Raw genomic sequence first — 18,622 nt, 5'->3', positions numbered from 1 at the left:
AGAACTAAATTATACCAGTGAAATAAAGAAAATTTCATTGTCTATAATATTCTTAATCATTTTAGGAAGAAGATTTAATAATCTTTCCTAATATCCAATTTCAATATCTGGAAATCCTCTCCTTTGTTTAATTTAAATCTGACCTGATACATTTGGTTCATTTTTAAATTCTGTCCTGAATAGCTGCTCAGCAATTGCTTTAAAAAAATTTTTATATGCTTCCAGATCATTCTGAAATTACCTTTGACTTCATTCTCTTTTGAGTAACTTAAGTAACAATTGATATTGGTGTTGGTTTATCTCAGGGCTACAATAAGGCAGTGGATTGGTGGGCATTAGGAGTGCTAATCTATGAAATGGCAGCTGGCTATCCCCCATTCTTTGCAGACCAACCAATTCAGATTTATGAAAAGATTGTTTCTGGAAAGGTAAGTAAAACATTTTATTATTCCTCTCTTATTACTGTACATGAATTTTAAGCTTCATGAATTGAAACTATATTGTGTCATAATTATTATTCTACTTTGGGAAAAATATAGAAAAATCTACAGTTGCTGCGCTTACTAGCATAAGAATTGAATCATTTCAGTCTCTTAAGAAAAAAAGGGCAGTTTTATAAAGAAATTAACAAAACAGTAAAGCAATTTCTGTATTTAGTATTTTTATCACAAACAACAGGATCATAGCCATAATTCTCAATATTCCTTGAAATAAATAAAAATAGTTTATTATTTCATGTCTGTCTTAATGGAGAAAAGTTTTAGGGGCTGTTTTATATGCACTTCCATTTTCAGGAGAGACTTCTTGTTTTAATTTGTCCAATACTATAACATTGGAAGTAAAAGTAAATATAAAATGAATAAGCCTTTTTAAGATGGAAATTTATAGAATTGATTTTAACAGAATTGTTCATATAGATTGTGATTATAATTGTCATTGGTTTTTAGCAAACACGGAAATAACATTAATTTTTCTTGAACATGAGTAGACTTACTATGTTGTAATATTTTACATTTTGTAAATTTCTTCATAAACCTTCCTTCTTTTGCACTTATAACCTCTAATTTGCTTCAAGAGTGTTTTGTTTAGGGTCAGTCATTTGCTCTTGCCTTAGCTCAGACCTCAGATCTTTTTTTAAAAGACCATAGTCAATTCAATGGAAATGAGCTTGAATTTCCTACCATGCAGCAATGAAAGAATAGGCTTTTAAACATTCCCAGAAGGAGACCTTGTATACATTAATGACAAAATATATGGGAAGGGATATTTTACTTATTTTCCCTTCTTTCTATTTCTACACGTGGTACTACTTTGTCTTTTCTTTCCCACATAGTCCCATTTAGAATATGATCAGGAAATAGAGCATCAATCTTGATATCACATTAGCCTGAGATGTTATATAGTTGAGGTTTTTTTGTTTTATTTTTTATTTGTTTGCTTTGTATTTTGTGACATTCTTAGGCAGAGACAAGCCGGAAGGAGACAGTAGAGGGAAAGTCTTTATTTCTTTGTATCTCAGCCATATTCAAGCTCTACATTTAATGTGAAAGTTTACCCTTAGCATCTATCAACTTACAATTTCCATTGTTAACTATTCACAAGGTACCCTGAATGTCTATAATGTGGTAATTTATCTTTTTTGCCAACACTCAAATTGAAATCATAGATGCTGCACAGCTGGGCTGTAGGAACAAGACATTTGCCAATAGAATTAGTCTGTCCAATCACCTAGAATATACATTTCAGCACAGTATTGTTCCCTATCTCGTAGTACATATGCACTCTATCTGGGTCACAAGATTTTCCCTTGTATTTTGCCACGTTTTATGTAGAAAGTTTTATGTATTATCAGTATTCACAAATTAGGAGACTGACTAAAGAATTTATACCCCAACTATGTCAAAGGTAAAAAAATAAATACCTCTTACAGATAAATAAACCTAGCTAGGTGTTGAATGCTGTGTACTGACAAAGGCTGTACAGAAAAGCAGAATGCAGTACTTATTTAAACAAGTATCAGTATCACTGCTGTTCTTGTTACATTTGTAGATCTCTGGCTTCAGACTTCTTATCTTTGTAATTGTTTTCCCCCAGCAGAACTTTTGATATGAACAAAACAAAATTTTGAGAAAAATTAACAGACAAGGCAGTGATTTATTTTTGAAGAATTTGAGAAGTGTAGACTCTCAAGAGGACTAAAGGTCATATGAAGAATGATGAGAGAACCAAAATACATTAAAATCACAAATGGAAGAAGAATATTTTACTAATACAAAAACTAAGGATGTAAATATTATAATAATTGTTTCAAATCATTTAATTGACAGTAATTATAAAGTTCTTGAATCTTTACTATATTTTATTTATACTTCATATAAGAAATCCAATTTTCTAACAAGGATACTGTCATAACTAAATTTACATTTATTAAGAAAAACTGCTTTAGTTAAAATTAATGTGTCTTCATTTTTATGCATTGGCCTCAATTTGCCAATCATTCTCTGTTGGTTAAAAGTTATATTCAGCAGTTTATGAATATATATTCATTTTATATCAAACTTTAAAATTTTTTATCTAATAATCAGCATATATTCTAAAATCATAACAGTCTAAATCCTGGGCACCTTAGAAGAATGACACCATAAAACCTTATTATATCACAATATTCTGTTTTCCCCTTCATTTATTTAGAAATATGACAGGATATTTGGTGTACTTTTGTTTTTTAACTAAAAGTACCGGATTATCTCTCCCATGTGGGATATAAAATTATCCCCATCTCTTACTCCCTTTACTCATCTAAAGTAGAAGTCATGAAAGTGGAATTTTTGCCATTAAAAGGCTCTGTATTTTGTGAAGTTAGATTGTATTAACCATTTCCCAATCAATCATCTGTTTCAACACTCAAATTCAAACTAGAATGTGTCTCTATTCACATTGCAAAAATATTATTGTCTCTCTGGTTAGTGGCTAAAAGCCAAATTGGAAACTAACTAGTTTTTTAAATTTTTTAAATTGCGCAAATTATTAAAAATCCAATTTGGTCTTATATTTGTGGATCCTTATATTTATATTTGCATTTGAACTTTTAATGGTTTTAATGATATATCATTTAAGAATATGCTTTTCATTCAGAATTATTTTTGTTGATTTTAGAAGCATATTATTTTATGCAACAGCATCTTATATTGATTATATCCTCCATTCTGAAGTCACGTTATAAAGATTATAGGTATCAATGACTTATCAAAGTTAAAGTTAAATTTATTAATTAAGTGATAAATTCACTAAAGTACATATATATGAATATTAGATTGTAAAATACTTTCTCTATTACAATATTTTAACTCAAGCTGGTATTTTTAAATGCACACAAAGATGATCAATCAACTTGTTAGATTCTCTCCTACACATATTTTGCCTTTAAAAAAACAGAGGAGGTGGTATTTAAATGTCACATTATTCATGCAATGTTAAGGTTTGAATCTACAAATTCGTAGTTGAAAGAAAAGATTTATGATTCCTGCATTAACTATGCCTCATCCTAACAATACATATGCTGAGTTTCTGTATGTAGTCTTTAAATTTCATGCCTCAGTGTCATGTACTCCATGACAAGAATCAGTTATGGTCTCTGTAGCAACTTTGTCTGGCTGCATTACCCATGGAAATATAGAAAGTTTATATTGCAGTCAAAAATTATACTTGCAAATAAGGTACTCAAGTAACAGCTACTATGGAAACCATAACTTTAGAGCCCTTGGCTTATGTAATTTAAAAAAAATTCTTAGCTTCAACATATCTAATGTAAATATTGTTCCACTCTTAATGAGTAACAATATATAAGGAGACATTATACAAAATAGAGAAGTATAAACATAAGTATATACTGAATGATCAAAGAGTTGGTTAATTTTTCCTAAAGGGAAATTCAATATTTACATGAAGGGTAATTGATTATCAGCCCAATTGCTATTCCTTTCTGTCTCAGGAGTCCCCAAGACTATCTCTAGGTTTGATGATTCACCAGGAGGACTCAACAAGATTCAGCATACAGTGGTACTTGAGGCTAAGATTTATTACAACAAAAGGGTACAAAGTGAAGATAGCAAAAGTCCAAAAGACACCAGGCACAAGCTTTCAAGAGTCCTTTCCGAGGACATTCGCAAGGGATGCACATAATTCCTTCAGCAACAAGCTGTGACAAGCGTGAAATTTTATCTACCAGCAATACTCATTAAATATTCAATGCCCAAGGTTTTCATTGGGGGTTGGTCACATATGCACCCTCTGCCTAGCACATGCCAAAATCCCAGCCTCCCAGAACAAAAGTAGATGTTCAGAATAAACTATGTTATTTGTACCAACAGTCTAGGCACAGTGAGCCACTCTAATCCTTTAGGGAAAGTTTCATGTTGGTATAAGGGCACTGGTACTATTCAAGTTGCCAGACATCTCTCAAGGGCCAAACTTGTAAGCAGTTCTTTCTAAGGGTAGCAGTCTCAGGCCTGCTATGTTAACTCTTTTCTACACACATTTGGTTTCCTAAATAACATACACATATGCAGATATTCCACTATACTTTTTCTAAGATACTATTGTTAATGCTTTTGGGGAAATTACAATGTCATTTACTATTTTGCTATGGCCATAGTTAAAGAGACTTAGAAGTATTGAGAAATCATTTTCATAAAACACAAAAGCAGTTTTACTCTTTTCATAAAACCCAGGGCCAGTTTTAAACACTTCACTGTGGTTATTTAAAATTCTTATTAATACCTTCTTTGTGACAGCTCTTGTGGTCCTATGAGCAAATAATTGCAAAACTGGCTTCTTATGTGAGAGCAGGGGGAAGGAGAATGGGGTGGATCATAATCCTCTGCAACCTTGTAGACTCATTATATCTATCACTGTTTTTGCATAGGTAAGGGAACAGATTAGAGAGCCCACAGATGCAGTACCAATATTTATAAATATTTTTAATGTCTTAACTCTTTCTTTTCACATATAGAATCCAGGCTGATTAAAGATGCCCAGGTCTTATGAGGTAGTGTGGAACTCAGCACCATATCTATAACATGCCTAGTGTATGAAAAGTTATTATGCCTGTCGAAAAATTGTCTAATGTGTATGTTCATTTTTGATCAATCAGTTCTTTACTGGGATTGCAGATATTTTGAGAACTTACTGTACCTAATTTATAAATAATTTGTTAAAATTTATCTCAACATGCTCGTAGCCAGTAGTTAATAGATTATTGCTTCTTGGCGGTATACAAACTCTTTTGAGTCATGTAAGCCTAATAATTTTATCCTGATTCATAAAAGATAATGTTACTAGTTAAATGATCATTTCTCATGCCAATAATTGCAGAATAGCAGTAAGATTTTTCCCTTTTTTGGAAGATCAACTTTGTAATTTCTATGATTAAGCTTAGTGTAAACAAATTTGATTTGGCCTTATTTTATTTCATTTTCTTCTTATTATTTTTATTTTTTATTTTTTTGAGATGGAATCTTGCTCTGTTGCCCAGACTGAAGTGCAGTGGCACAATCTTGGCCCCCTGCAGCCTCTGCCTCCTGGGTTCAAGTGATTCTCCTGCCTCAGCCCCCTGAGTAGCTGGGACTACAGGCATGTGCCACCACGCCCGGCTAATTTTTGTGTTTTTAGTAGGGACAGGGTTTCGCCATGTTGGCCAGGCTGGTTTTGAAATCCTGACCTCAAGTGATCCACTTGTCTTGGCCTCTCAAATTACTGGGATTACAGGCATGAGCCACAGCACCCAGTCGGCCTTATTTTATTTCTAAAAGAAAAAAAGTCAGAAAACCAGATAGTGAGTTTAAATCACTCAGTATGGATACCATGAACAACATGAATGGATTTAATTTTTGGTTGTAACTTCATCTTGAACTTTTAGAAAATAATAGTTATTCCTAAAACTCAAATGTACAAGACTTTATAATCAGTGCTGAAAGCAGAAGAAATATTCTGTTGAGTTTGCTCAATTCAGAGTGAATTTTATAGTTCGTTTAACATATTACATAATGTAATTTGACAGTAGTTTAGGATATCAGCCATATCGACAATGGTGTCTTTATAAAACAAAGTTATAGTAAGACATTTTCTTCCTCACTTTATCAAACTTAGGACCTTAAGAAAAGATGAAAGTGTTTGTTCTATAAATTAACAGGTGGAGCCAGAGACAAGAAGAAAGGAGGAACTTCCTATACTTTCCCAATGACTTTTCTAGCACAGACTGTCCTTGGCGCATCTGTAAAAATAACGATAGATATGGCTGTCTTACAAGTTCTTTCTTTAATTCAAAAATTCAGTTTCAGATCATTAAAATAGTATTCTAATGGGAAGGCTTAAAAAATAAAAACTGTGTTGAATTAATGTCTACAAAATACTAAGCATAATACAAGGCAGTTTCATGTAAGTTACGTAATTTCTTTTCATACCTGCCAGATGAGATGTACTCTCGTTGTTTTATAAATGAGGAAACTGAGACTCAGAAAAGTTTTCCCTAGATTGCAGAGCATTTATGTAAGTGGAGTTGGGATTGGAACCCAGGAATTCTTTCTACTAAAGAAATAGCTTGGTAGAATTTTTTAGGTGGCAAGGATGTTCACTTTTATTTCATTTAACTCTCTAGTCCTATATGTAGGTAAATCAAAACTCAGAATTACCCAAAGACAAAAGGTAGTTTGTGGCAAAGCAAGAAATAGAAGAATCTAGTTCAGTGATTCATTTGTTATTCCTTCACTTGGCTTCAGTGACTTTGTATCACTAATCATTCCCTCTCAACCTCCTTGGCTTGATCCTCTTCTCTTGTTTCTCTGCACTTCCTCAATGGGTGGTTTCATCCAGTCTCATGACTTAAATGCTCAGGACAATTCCCAAACTCATTTTTCCAGTCCATACTTGATTCCCAAATTCCATACTCTTGTATCTAGTTTCTAACTTGAAATCTTCACTTAGATATCTAATAGATACCTCAAATTCAACCTGTCTTAAACTGACAAGTTTTTGTCCTCTTTCCTACACTCCACCTACCCCCCTCCATGAAGCCTTCCCCGTCTAAACTGATGGCAACTCCACCCTTTCAGTTGGTCAGGCCAAGACACCTTGGAGTCCTCACTTCATGTGTAATGCACAGGGAAACCATTTTTGCTTTGTCTTTAGAATTTACAGAATTCAGCCACTTCTTACCACATCCACTGCTGTCACTCTTAAGTGAGTCACTGGAGTGGTTCCTTAAAAATGTTAACTCATATCCTATTATTCTTTTCAAAACCTTGCAAGGATTCCCCATTTTCTTCAGAGTAAAAGTCGAAGACCTTACGATGCAAAGTTTCATGAAAAAGATAGGATAACATTGTTAAAGGATCACTCGGTTGCTAAGTTTTAATTGTCTTCCTCACTAGAATGTAAACTCCATGAAGGCAGAAATCTTCATCTTATTTTGTTTACTTATATAATCCAAGCACAAATTCCTGAGATATATTAGTAAGCACATAGTACTTGCTTAATTCAAGCATAACACATAGTAGAGGTTCAATCAATATTTGTCAAATTTCAATTCATGCATTCATTAAATATTTATGAAGCTCATAGTATGTGCCAGACCAGTTCTACATGCTGGATACAGCAAGTCAGTTGTGGTCTCTGCCTTCATGAAGCTTTCATGAAGTGTACTCTATCTTTGGTATCTCTCCTGAGAGTTACTGACTCAAGAGGTCTTCTGTGGATTCAAAACTTTTTTTTTAAGTATCACAAGTGATTCTGATAAACACCATGTGTTGAGAGCTTGTTTTGTGTATCTGTACCTCACTGGGGAATTAGATTTATTCTCAAGAAAATATAATTAGAAAAATCAGAAGTAATATGGTCTCTAATGGTTGGAAAACAATCCTAAACAACAAATAATATTGAAGAAAAAATATTAAAGAAAACATCTTGGGAAGTGTATATATCACAAACACCTCTTTTATGTTGTACAAACACCTCTTCCATGTTAAATGATGCCAGTTTCCCACAACCTTATCTCTCAGACCTAATGGCTTAATGATTTTAGACTGTTTTTCTCTTTTCAATATCTGGCTCTTTACATTTACTTTCACATTATTTGTCTATCTTGGACTGGCAGAAAGCTCATAGGTATATGTCAGGAAGATTAAGTTATTTTCCCAATAATTCCACTAACGGAGTTGGTAGCCTCACAGGAGCTCAGATTCCTTATCTTTAAAATGAGAGTTTAGACTCAGTTAAACTAAGCTCCCTCTAGCTCCAATATTAGAAGATTCTGATTTCACTTTCTATAGTAGTTATAATTGATAATAATGATAAAAGTAACACCCTTTTGATGTAGTTTTAAAGGAAAAATTAGATAGTCACTCTTCCCATCATAGAAATCTTTAGTGTCTCCAGGTTGATGTATTACAAATAAAGGTTGTACATTTGAAACAATTTTGTTGAAGTTATTTTCTGTTTTTCACTAATTCCAGTTTGATCATGGCTCTTTGAAAAGTTCAGTCAGCAAGGAAATTACATTTCAGGTTAAATTTCAGAATAATTATAGGAAAAAATACTTTCACAATGACTTTCATTATTTCTCCCCCAAAATACTTTAAATATGTGACAGGTTCCCATTATTAACATGGACCACTCTGGGAGTGTGGGCTACCTATGAGAATCTCTGGGGAAGAGGGTGTGATATGGAGGTGAGAAGGATATGTCTATGATTTGAAAAGGTTCCCAAATCGTTCTGATATCTGCTGTCACAACCCATCACCACTCCCCATTTGAGAATCACTGTCACACACACACACACAGTCAAGACCATTACTTTATTTGCATTCCAAAATAAAGAACTACATTATTTAGATGATTTTATTTTTCATGCATTCCATTGCATATTACCTGAATTCCAAAGATAACTTATATGTAGTACATTACTGTCTGCCGTCTGAACATAATGAAAGAGATAACTGGTGCATTACCATGGAACAGTTCACACAAATTTAATCCTAAACAAATATAGATGTACTTCAAATAAATTATTTCTTTGGAATCTAAATAAAGTTCAGATTTATCACTGGAAAAATCTGAGCTAACATACCCACTGGAAAAATGTCATGTTATTTTTAAAGTAGACAGTGTGCCTTTTGAAAACCCCTTATTCTCTAGTTATTACTTCATCTAGGTAAATGAGGAAATGTGAAGCAAAATATTTTTAAGATGAAAATTTCGGTCTTTTAGAAGGTTCCTGATAATGACTATTTTTAGGTTATTGAATCATGTAAGGAGAATTGATAATTAAAAATAAGTACCCTGAAGTCAGTGTACCCAGTTTGGAATTACACCTTTACTATTTATTAGCTCTGTAATCTTAGGCAAAATAATTTCTGTAGATCTCAATTGCTTCACCCCTACCTATAAAATTTGGATAATAATCATACCTATGTTTTGGATTTTATGAGCTAGTACATAAAGTGTTTAGCATAATGCCTAGCTTCTAGTAAACCATTGTGTTAAGAATAAAACCAGAGAAGGTAGAAGTTTACATATCTTATTGTTTTAGAACATAAAACTGCTCATAATCTAGGATAATAAAGGGCCTTGCAAAAATGAGATTTTGAGTTGCTAATTTATATGAGTTGAGCCTAAATCCTGGTCATTTATTAACTATTAACCCTTTAAATAGTCTTTAGTTGTTGATACAATATTAGTTTTCTTCTGGTATGATAATGATTTCCATTTACTGTACTGTATTATTTACATTTAAAAGTTACAATCTTTTACTAGCATAGAAAATAAAACCTCTGCATAAAGTAGTGAACAGAGTTGAGAATAGTGCTTTTCAAGCTTTTATGTACATATGAATCCCTTGGAGATAAAAGCTCAGATTTTCAGGCCCAATGCCCCCATCATCTGAGGCAAGCCACAGGAATCTACATTTTTATCCTTTTGTCTCCCAGTTTATTCTGATGTGCATGGGTCCTAGGACCAGATTTTGAGAAAATTTACTTATAGACTAGCACAAAAGTGGCAGTCAAAAGCTATGGTTATGAATTTAACTTTACTATAAAACCTATCTGCATGCTGATGATCTAACTTCTACTTTGAGAACATGAGAATGTATGTCAAGTATGTTGAGCTTTTAGAAAGTCAGAATATAAATTAAGGAGTCTATATATTTGAAGACAGTGTAATAAAGAGCAAAATTCATGAAGCTACAAATCATGACTAGATTTTTAGTCCCAACTCTGCCACTTTATGGCCTGATGACTGGGGAAGCTATACCCAGTAACATTGCTGAATCTTAGTTTCTCCATCTTTAAACTAGAGTTAGTACCATATTCACTGAATTTGTCCTATCCAACTAGAATGTAAGTTCCATGAAATCAGAGACTTGCCTGGTTTTTCTCACTGCTATATATCCAGCACCTAGAATAGTGCCTGGCATATAGTAGGTACTCAATAAATAATTGTAAAATGGATGAACTACAGTATTTGAAATAGTCTAATAAATACTGATAATAAAAATGGCACAATACCTTCCCTCAGAAGCTCAGAGCCTGGGGGAGACAGAAATATGCACAAATACTATAGCATAGTTGAATGAATAAATAAATATATTATAAAGAGCAACTGAGGTAATGTAATAATGCACTATGTAAGTTATGAAGTGGTGGTAGTACTTGTAGTGGTAGCACTTGTAGAGAAACAAAATAAGAATGCCGAGAGTTTGGGGGTGGGTCTCTTTACCCTTTAAAGTGTTTTCTACAAAGTGCTATGATCAATTTGTAGTTGAGGCTGTAATAATCCAGATATGTATACACATACATGTGTGCATACATATGTATATATGACAGGGAAGAGGGTAATGGAAGGGATTGAACACAAGTTGGAAAGGATAGTGGAGAGGTGGTAGTGATGACAAAAAAGAACAAGGAGGCATAGATGCAGCTATTCCTTCATCCTTTGGTGGTACCCATTTTAATTTTTTAGGTACCCATATCAGTGAAACAGTAAGAACCAGAAGTTAGGTTGGTATAGAGGAGAAGAATGTGTTTAAACAAAACAAAATGAAAAATAGACTTAGGTCTCCTATAAATGTTACTTTAACCTTATTGGTTGCCAAAAGTCTTCACTTATTTGGGGGTTTCCATTTGTTTTTAAGGCCAGAGGCCAGTCTAGTAATTGTAAAGTCTTCACAATTTAGTAGGTAGAAAAATGCTTTTAAACCAGTCTAAATCATTTTTATACTGTTGCATAATAGGAGAATTATTTTTAAAAGCCAACTTCTGATAAATGAAAAATGTTTTCCTATACTGTGAAAGGCAGTGTGGGTTTTTACAACCATTTTTAGACTTCCTTTTTGATAGATCTCTTTTCAAAATGTACATACTGATTTCCTTCATATGCTGGTTCTTCTATTTATATTACGAAGTTAAATTTGTGTATCTTTGAGACACAGATTTGTAATGTACGATCCAAAGAGATTGCTCTTAAAGATAGGTGAACTTTCTGATATTTTGCAAAAGTTCTGTAGGTGTGCACATTTTTCTGGAGACTGCTCCATGTTCTTAAAGGCATCATAACCAAAGCAAGGCCCTAAGAGAACAGGTTTAGTTCATTCACCCAAGTAATTCTCTTCTTTATGACTACTATGGGGACTGTAACATGTAGTTAAAAGTATGTGAAGGTCATCGCTCCATATTTTTGTTTATATAATGGCTTGTTGCCTTAAAAAAAAAACTTTATGAAATCAAAACAGAAATATCATGAGTCTTAGAATGTATGTTTTACCAAATGGTGTGTTTGTGTAGGTCCGATTCCCATCCCACTTCAGTTCAGATCTCAAGGACCTTCTACGGAACCTGCTGCAGGTGGATTTGACCAAGAGATTTGGGAATCTAAAGAATGGTGTCAGTGATATAAAAACTCACAAGTGGTTTGCCACGACAGATTGGATTGCTATTTACCAGAGGAAGGTGAGACTTTCTTTTTTAATTTAAAAGCTTTTTTAAAGTTGGTGTTTAAATTATATGTGGTGGAGATATTTTCAACTTAACACATAGTTTTAATTTTTTTACCTTTTGAATTAATCTTGTGCAGGATCTAAAGTACTTTACAGCCCATAACTTAAAAATGAGTTTCCCCCTAGAATTTTTTTTTTTTTTTGAGGTGGAGTCTCACTCTGTAGTCCATGCTGGAGTGCAATGGCACAATCTCGGCTCACTGCAACCTCCGCCACCTCGGTTCAAGTGATTCTCCTGCTTCAGCCTCTCGAGTAGCTGGGACTACGGGTGCATGCCATCACACCTGGCGGATTTTTTTGTATTTTTAGTAGAGACAGGGTTTCACTATGTTGGCTAGGGTGGTCTTGAACTCCTGACCTCAAGTGATCTGCCCACCTCAGCCTCCCAAAGAGCTGGGATTACAAGCATGAGTCACCACACCTGGCCTTACCTAGCTTAAAAAGAAAGCATATATGCTATTTTGACCATCAACCTGAAATGTTTCCTTTGTTAAATTTTTCCTATCTATGCTTGTTACGCTTCACAAAACTGTGGAAATTATATATTAGACAATGTCCTAAGGGTTTTCAAAACTGATGTGAAGCCACATTAGGAAGATATATAAATAAATGTAGTTGCCCATCCAGAATTGGCATGTGCCAGATATATAATAACATTAAATTGCTAGTTTCATCCCTTTTTAGTCTTCATTTTCACCTCCCTGTGGCATATTGGTCTCTCTTTAGAGAAACAACTTTCCTTTATCCATTTGAAAGCTAATTTGAACATAATTCATACAAATAGGGGTTTTAATTCATGCTTTTTTGGAAGGTCAAAGCAAATTATCCGAAGTTACTACCTTTTTCCTTTTAACAATTATTTATTCATGTAAGATTTTTTCCAAATAGTTATCAGGTCCCTGCTTGTATGTTAGGTATTCCGAAAGGTGCTGAGAATACAATGATGAGCAAAACCAACCTTTATTCCTGACCATATGAAGCTTATACTTAAGGGGACAGGCAGATTAGTCAGATGGTCGTATAAATAAATGTAAAAGTCCTATACTGTGAGAAATGTGGAAATTCAGAATAACTTTGCACCTGAGTTTTTGAGATTTGTTTTGTTTGATCTTTTGTTTGACTCTTTGCTCACTAAAGGGATTCTTAGTGTTAGAAATTCAGGCAACTTGAAGACTTGAATATAAGTATAGATCAAGTTAATCGCTGGCATTATTATATTACCATACTAAAATAGAGAGCAAACCCCAGCTAAACTGTAGCATATTTAAAAGAAACTAGTATTTTGTTTTGTTTTGTTTTTTGCTATACAAGTTGCCAATATAACAGTTATGGTAACAGTAGTATATTAATTGATAGTAGTTATCATTTCACTTTTGTAATAATTTGAGACATTTAAGAAAAGATTTTGCTGCACTGAATTACCTTTATCTCTCATTTTGCTTCTTAAATGCTTAAAGATAATTTGTATGAATAAAGTGTTTTCATTTTGAATATATTTAATTTTTCTCTTTTTTTCATAAAACCAAAACTTGTAATGTTTTAGAGACTTGTCATCTTTAATAATGCTGTGCGACTACATGATTGAGTTTCCTTAAGGAAAAAAAAAAATGTAATGCACTAATTAATATTAAAAGCACAGTTTTTCTAATTTATATATTTTACAAATGATTACAGTGACAAGCTGGGTGCCCTGGCTCACACCTGAAATCCTAACACTTTGGGAGGCCAAGGTGGGTGGATTGCTTGAGTCTCACTCAAGAATTTGAGACCAGCCTGGGCAACATGGCAAAACCCCATCTCTACAAAAAATACAAAAATTATCTGGGTGTGATGGCTCATCCCTGTAGTCCCAGCTACTTGGGAGACTGAGGCAGGAGGATCACTTGAGCCTGGGAGATTGGGGCTACAGTGAGCTGTGACTATGCCACTGCACTCCAGCCTGGGTGACAGAACAAGACCCTGTCTCAAAGAAAAAAATAAATAAATAAATATAGATTACAAAAACAGAACAATTAAAGAATTTAAAATGCAGCAAAAAGAAAATATAGCCAGACCAAAACAATGTGAATGTAATACAGCCTATCTCACATGAGGGATCCAGAAACTGTCTGTTAAGTTCATGAATCATGGCTGTTAGCATTATTATCGCAAATAGATGTGTTATATAGTCAATAACAAGATTCATAGCACTTTAAAATAGATTTAGAAAACTTTATTTTTTATATTTTTTCTAAATTTGCTAACACCAATGCAATACTATAAAATTAATAAAAGCAACTCCCTATAACTTCGCTTTTCAGTCTCAAAATAATCCTGTGAAATAAGTGATACCATTTTCCCCATTTTACTGATGTGGATATCAGCTCAGAGAGGTTAATTTAAACATAATCATGCAGCTGCTAAATAATACCTATATTTGATCCCAGGTTCTTCAGATTCTCAATTCCAGGTCACGTTATCCCTTTAAAGTCCTTTTGACATGATTCTTAAAATGAAACTCCAAACCACTAAACAATAAATTGTTTCACAAGATTTTCATGAATTTTACGTGTATCATCTTCTTAACTTTTATGCTTTGAGCATTTTGGGAGTAGGAAGACTCTGTCTCAAAAGGCAGCAAAAAAAAGAGAATGAACTGTGGGGTTAGGTAGACGTTGATCTGAATCCTTGATCAACCAATCATTAGCAGTATGATCATGAACAAATGATTTAACCTCTCTAAAGCATCAGTTTTATCACCCTTAAAATCTGAATTTGGATAGAGAATGCAAAAGGAAGAGTAGTTGGTGAGAAAGATTAGATAGATTGGCCCAGGCTCCATTTTCCTTTCTGGTTGAGATAAGTTTCATATACTTATAACCAGGTAATTTATTAAGCAAATGAATTTGAAATTATCATAATTCCACCATCCAAATAGAACCTAGTATTTGACATATGTCTTTTTACTTTTTTATCCTGTGCTCTTCATCACTGCATTTCAGTCCTATGATCTCAGTAGCCAATTAAGATCTACCTCCTCCAACCCTGCACTTTACCATTTCCTTCAGTCTCTTATATCACAGTTGCTACATACTACATAATTACATCCGAATGACTTACTGCCATATTATACAATTGTTTTAAAACAGGCCAGGTGCAGTGGCTCACACCTGTAATCCCATCAATTTAGGAGGCCACAGTGGGAGGATCACTTGAGCCAGGAGTTCAAGACTAGATGGGCAACATAGTGAGACATCATCTCTTCAGAAAATAAAAAAGAATTAGCCAGGTGTAGTAGCACACACTTGGTCCCAGCTACCCTGGAGGCTGAGGCAGGAGGATCACTTAAGCCCAAGAGGTCAAGGCTGCAGTGAGCCATGATCATGCCACTGCACTCCAGCCTGGGCTACAGAGCCGAGACCCTGTCTCTGAAAGAAGAAAAAAAATCCTACTCCACAATAAGTGTATCTATTGAACTTCTATTTTCTTTTAGTGCTTTCTGAACTCTAACTTATTTTTTGTTGTTGTATAATAATTAACCAGTTGTCCCCTCCATATTTATTAAATAATTCTTATTTGGCCTCTTATTTGAAATTCTACCTTTACTAATATTAAATTAATATATACATCTGTCTATTTCTGAACTTTTTAAATTTTTATTGCTGCATACTATTTTTATATATTCATGAAGTACATGTAATATTTTAATACATGCATAGTATGTGTAGTGATCAAAGCTGGGTATTTAGCATATCCACTCCCTTGATCGTTTATTGTTTCTTTGTGTTAGGAACATTTCAAATTTTCTGTTCCAGTTACTTTGAAATATACAATATATTGTTGTGAAATATACAGTATAACCACCCTGCTCTGCTATGAAATGCTAGAACTTATTCCTTCTGTCTAAGTGTATGTTTGTTCTCAGTACCTTAGTTCTCTTCATCCCTTCCCCCACACACACACATCCTTCTCAGCCTCTGGTAGCTGTCATTCTATACATTACCTTTAAGAGATCAACTTTTTTAGGTTCCACATGTAACTAAGAACATGTGATACTGTCTTTCTGTGCCTGGCTGATTTCACTTTACAGAATGATCTGTTTCTATCCATGTTGCTACAAATGACAAGATTTCAGATTTCATTCTTTTTTTACAGCCAAATAGTATTCCTATATATATTACATTTCCTGTACCCATTCATCTGTTGAAGGACACTTAGGTTGATTCCATATCTTTGCTATTATGCATAGTGCCGCAATAAACATGAGGATTCAGGTATTGCTTTGATATACTGATTTCCTTTGGATTAATGGAATTGCTGAATTGTATGATAGTTCTATTTTTAGATTTTTGAAAAATCTCTGTACTGTTTTCCATAGTGGCTGTACTAACTTACATTCTTACCAACAGTGTATAAGAATTCCCTTTTCTCCACATCCCCTCCAGCACTTGGTATTTTTTGCCTTTTTGATAATAGCCAGTCCAGCTGGGTACGATGATATCTCACTGTGGTTTTGATTTGCATTTCCCTGATGATTAATGGTGTTGAGTGTTTTTTCATGTACCTGTTGGCCATTGTAAGTCTGGTTTTGAGAAATGTGTACACATATCCTTTACCCATTTTAATTAGATTATTTATTTTTGGCTATTGAATTATTGGAGTTCCTTGTATATTCTGGATATTAGTCCCTTCTTGGATGAATAGTTTGCAAATATGTTTTTCTCCCATTCAACAGGTTGTCCCTTTACTCTTTTGAATTTCTCCTTTGCTCTGCAAAAGCTTTTAATTTAATATAGCCCCATGTGCCTATTTTTGTTTTTGTTGCTTGTACTTTTCAGGACTTAGCCATAAAATCTTTTTTGTTTGTTAGGTTTTTTTTTTTTTTTTTTGAGTTGAAGTTTTGCTCTTGTTGCCCAGGCTAGAGTGCAACGGTACAGTCTCGGCTCACTGCACCCTCCACCTCCCAGGTTCAAGTGATTCTCCTGCCTCAGCCTCCCGAGTAGCTGGGATTACAGGTGCCCACAACCACACCCAGCTAATTTTTGTATTTTTAGTAGAGACAGGGTTTCACCATGTTGGTCAGGCTGGTCTCAAACTCCTGACCCACCTCAGCCTCCCAAAGTGCTGGGATTACAGGCATGAGCCACCATGCCCCACCCATAAAATCTTTGACTAGACCAATGTTCTAGAGCATTTCCCGTATGTTTTCTTCTAGTGTTGTTATGGTTTGGGGCCTTATTTTTAAGTACTTAATTCATTTTGAGTGATTTGGGGATATGGTGAGAGAGGGGGATCTAGTTTCAGTCTTCTGCATATGGATATCCAGTTTTTCCAGCACCATGTATTGAAGAGAGTGCCCTTTCCCCGCTGTATGTTCTTGATGCCTTTGTCAAAAATCACTTAGGTGTAATATGTGGATTTATTTATGGGTTCTCTATTCTGTTCCATGGGTCTCTGTGTCTGTTTTTATACCACTACCATGCTGTTTTAGTTACTATAGCTTTATAGTATATTTTGAAGTCAGGTAGTGTGATGCCTCCAGCATTGCTCTTTTTGCTCTGGATTCCTTTGGCTATTCAGGCTCTTTTGTGGTTCCATACAAATTTTAGGATTTTTTTTTCTATTTCTGTGAAGACTATCGTTTGTATTTTGATAGGAATTGCATTGAATCTGTAAATTTCTTTGCATAGTTGATCATTTTCCTATATTTATTTTTCTGATTCATGACCATGACCATGGGATGTCTTTCCATTTGTTTCTGTCCTTTTTAATTTCTTTCATCAGTGTTTTGTAGTTTTTCTTGTAGAGGTCTTTCACCTTCTTGGTCAAATTTATTCCTAGGTATTTTATTTTGTTTTTTTTTTGTAGCTATTATAAATGGAATTATATTACTGATTTCTTTCTTAGCTAGATCATTATTGGTGTATGGAAATGTCACTGATTTTTTATGTTCATTTTGTATTCTGCACCTTTACTTAATTTTTTATCAGTTCTAAGAATATACTGGTGGAGTCTATATGTAAGATTATGTCATCTGAAAGGATGGGCCTTGTATTTAGATACCTTGCATTTAGATGCCTTGTATTTCTTTCTCTTCCCTGATTAATCTGGCTAGGACTTTCATTACTATGTTGAATAGGAGTGGTGAAAGTGGACGTCCTTGTCTTGGTCCAATTCTTAGAGGAAAGGCTTTCAACTTTTCCTCATTCAGTATGTTAGCTGTGAGTTTGTCATATATGACCTTTATTATGTTGAGGAATGCCTCTTCTATGCCGAATTTGTTGAGAGTTTTTGTCAGGAGGGGATGTTGGCTTTTATCTAATGCTTTTTTCTGCATCTATTGAGATGATCATATGATTTTTGTTGTTCATTCTACTAAAGTGATGTATCGTGTTAATTGATTTGCATATATTGACCCATCCTTGCATCCCTGGGATAAATCCCACTTGATCATGTTGTATTATATATTTGTTGTGTTATTGGATTTTTGTTAGCTAGTATTTTGTTAAAAATTTTTGTGTCTGTATTTCTCAGAGATGTTGGTCTGTAGTGTTTTTTGTTGTGTGCTTGTCTGGTTTTGTATCAGTACTGCTGGCC

General features: G+C 34.0%; 1 protein-coding gene across 8 annotated transcripts in view; it reads left to right on the top strand.

The window, feature by feature from the left end:
• Positions 1-18,622, top strand: part of PRKACB (protein kinase cAMP-activated catalytic subunit beta) — a 158,652-nt gene that overhangs the window by 128,545 nt on the left and 11,485 nt on the right. For all 8 annotated transcript variants that reach the window (XM_012500478.2, XM_003260248.3, XM_003260253.3 and 5 more), the window contains 2 exons: positions 306-428; positions 11,835-11,999. In XM_012500478.2, coding sequence (XP_012355932.1) covers positions 306-428; positions 11,835-11,999 — 288 coding nt within the window. The remainder of the gene's footprint in view (positions 1-305; positions 429-11,834; positions 12,000-18,622) is intronic.

Source organism: Nomascus leucogenys, chromosome 12 (genome assembly GCF_006542625.1).
Source record: "Nomascus leucogenys isolate Asia chromosome 12, Asia_NLE_v1, whole genome shotgun sequence".
NCBI classification, from domain to species: Eukaryota; Metazoa; Chordata; class Mammalia; order Primates; family Hylobatidae; genus Nomascus; species Nomascus leucogenys.
This window is presented reverse-complemented; position numbering and strand designations above follow the sequence as displayed.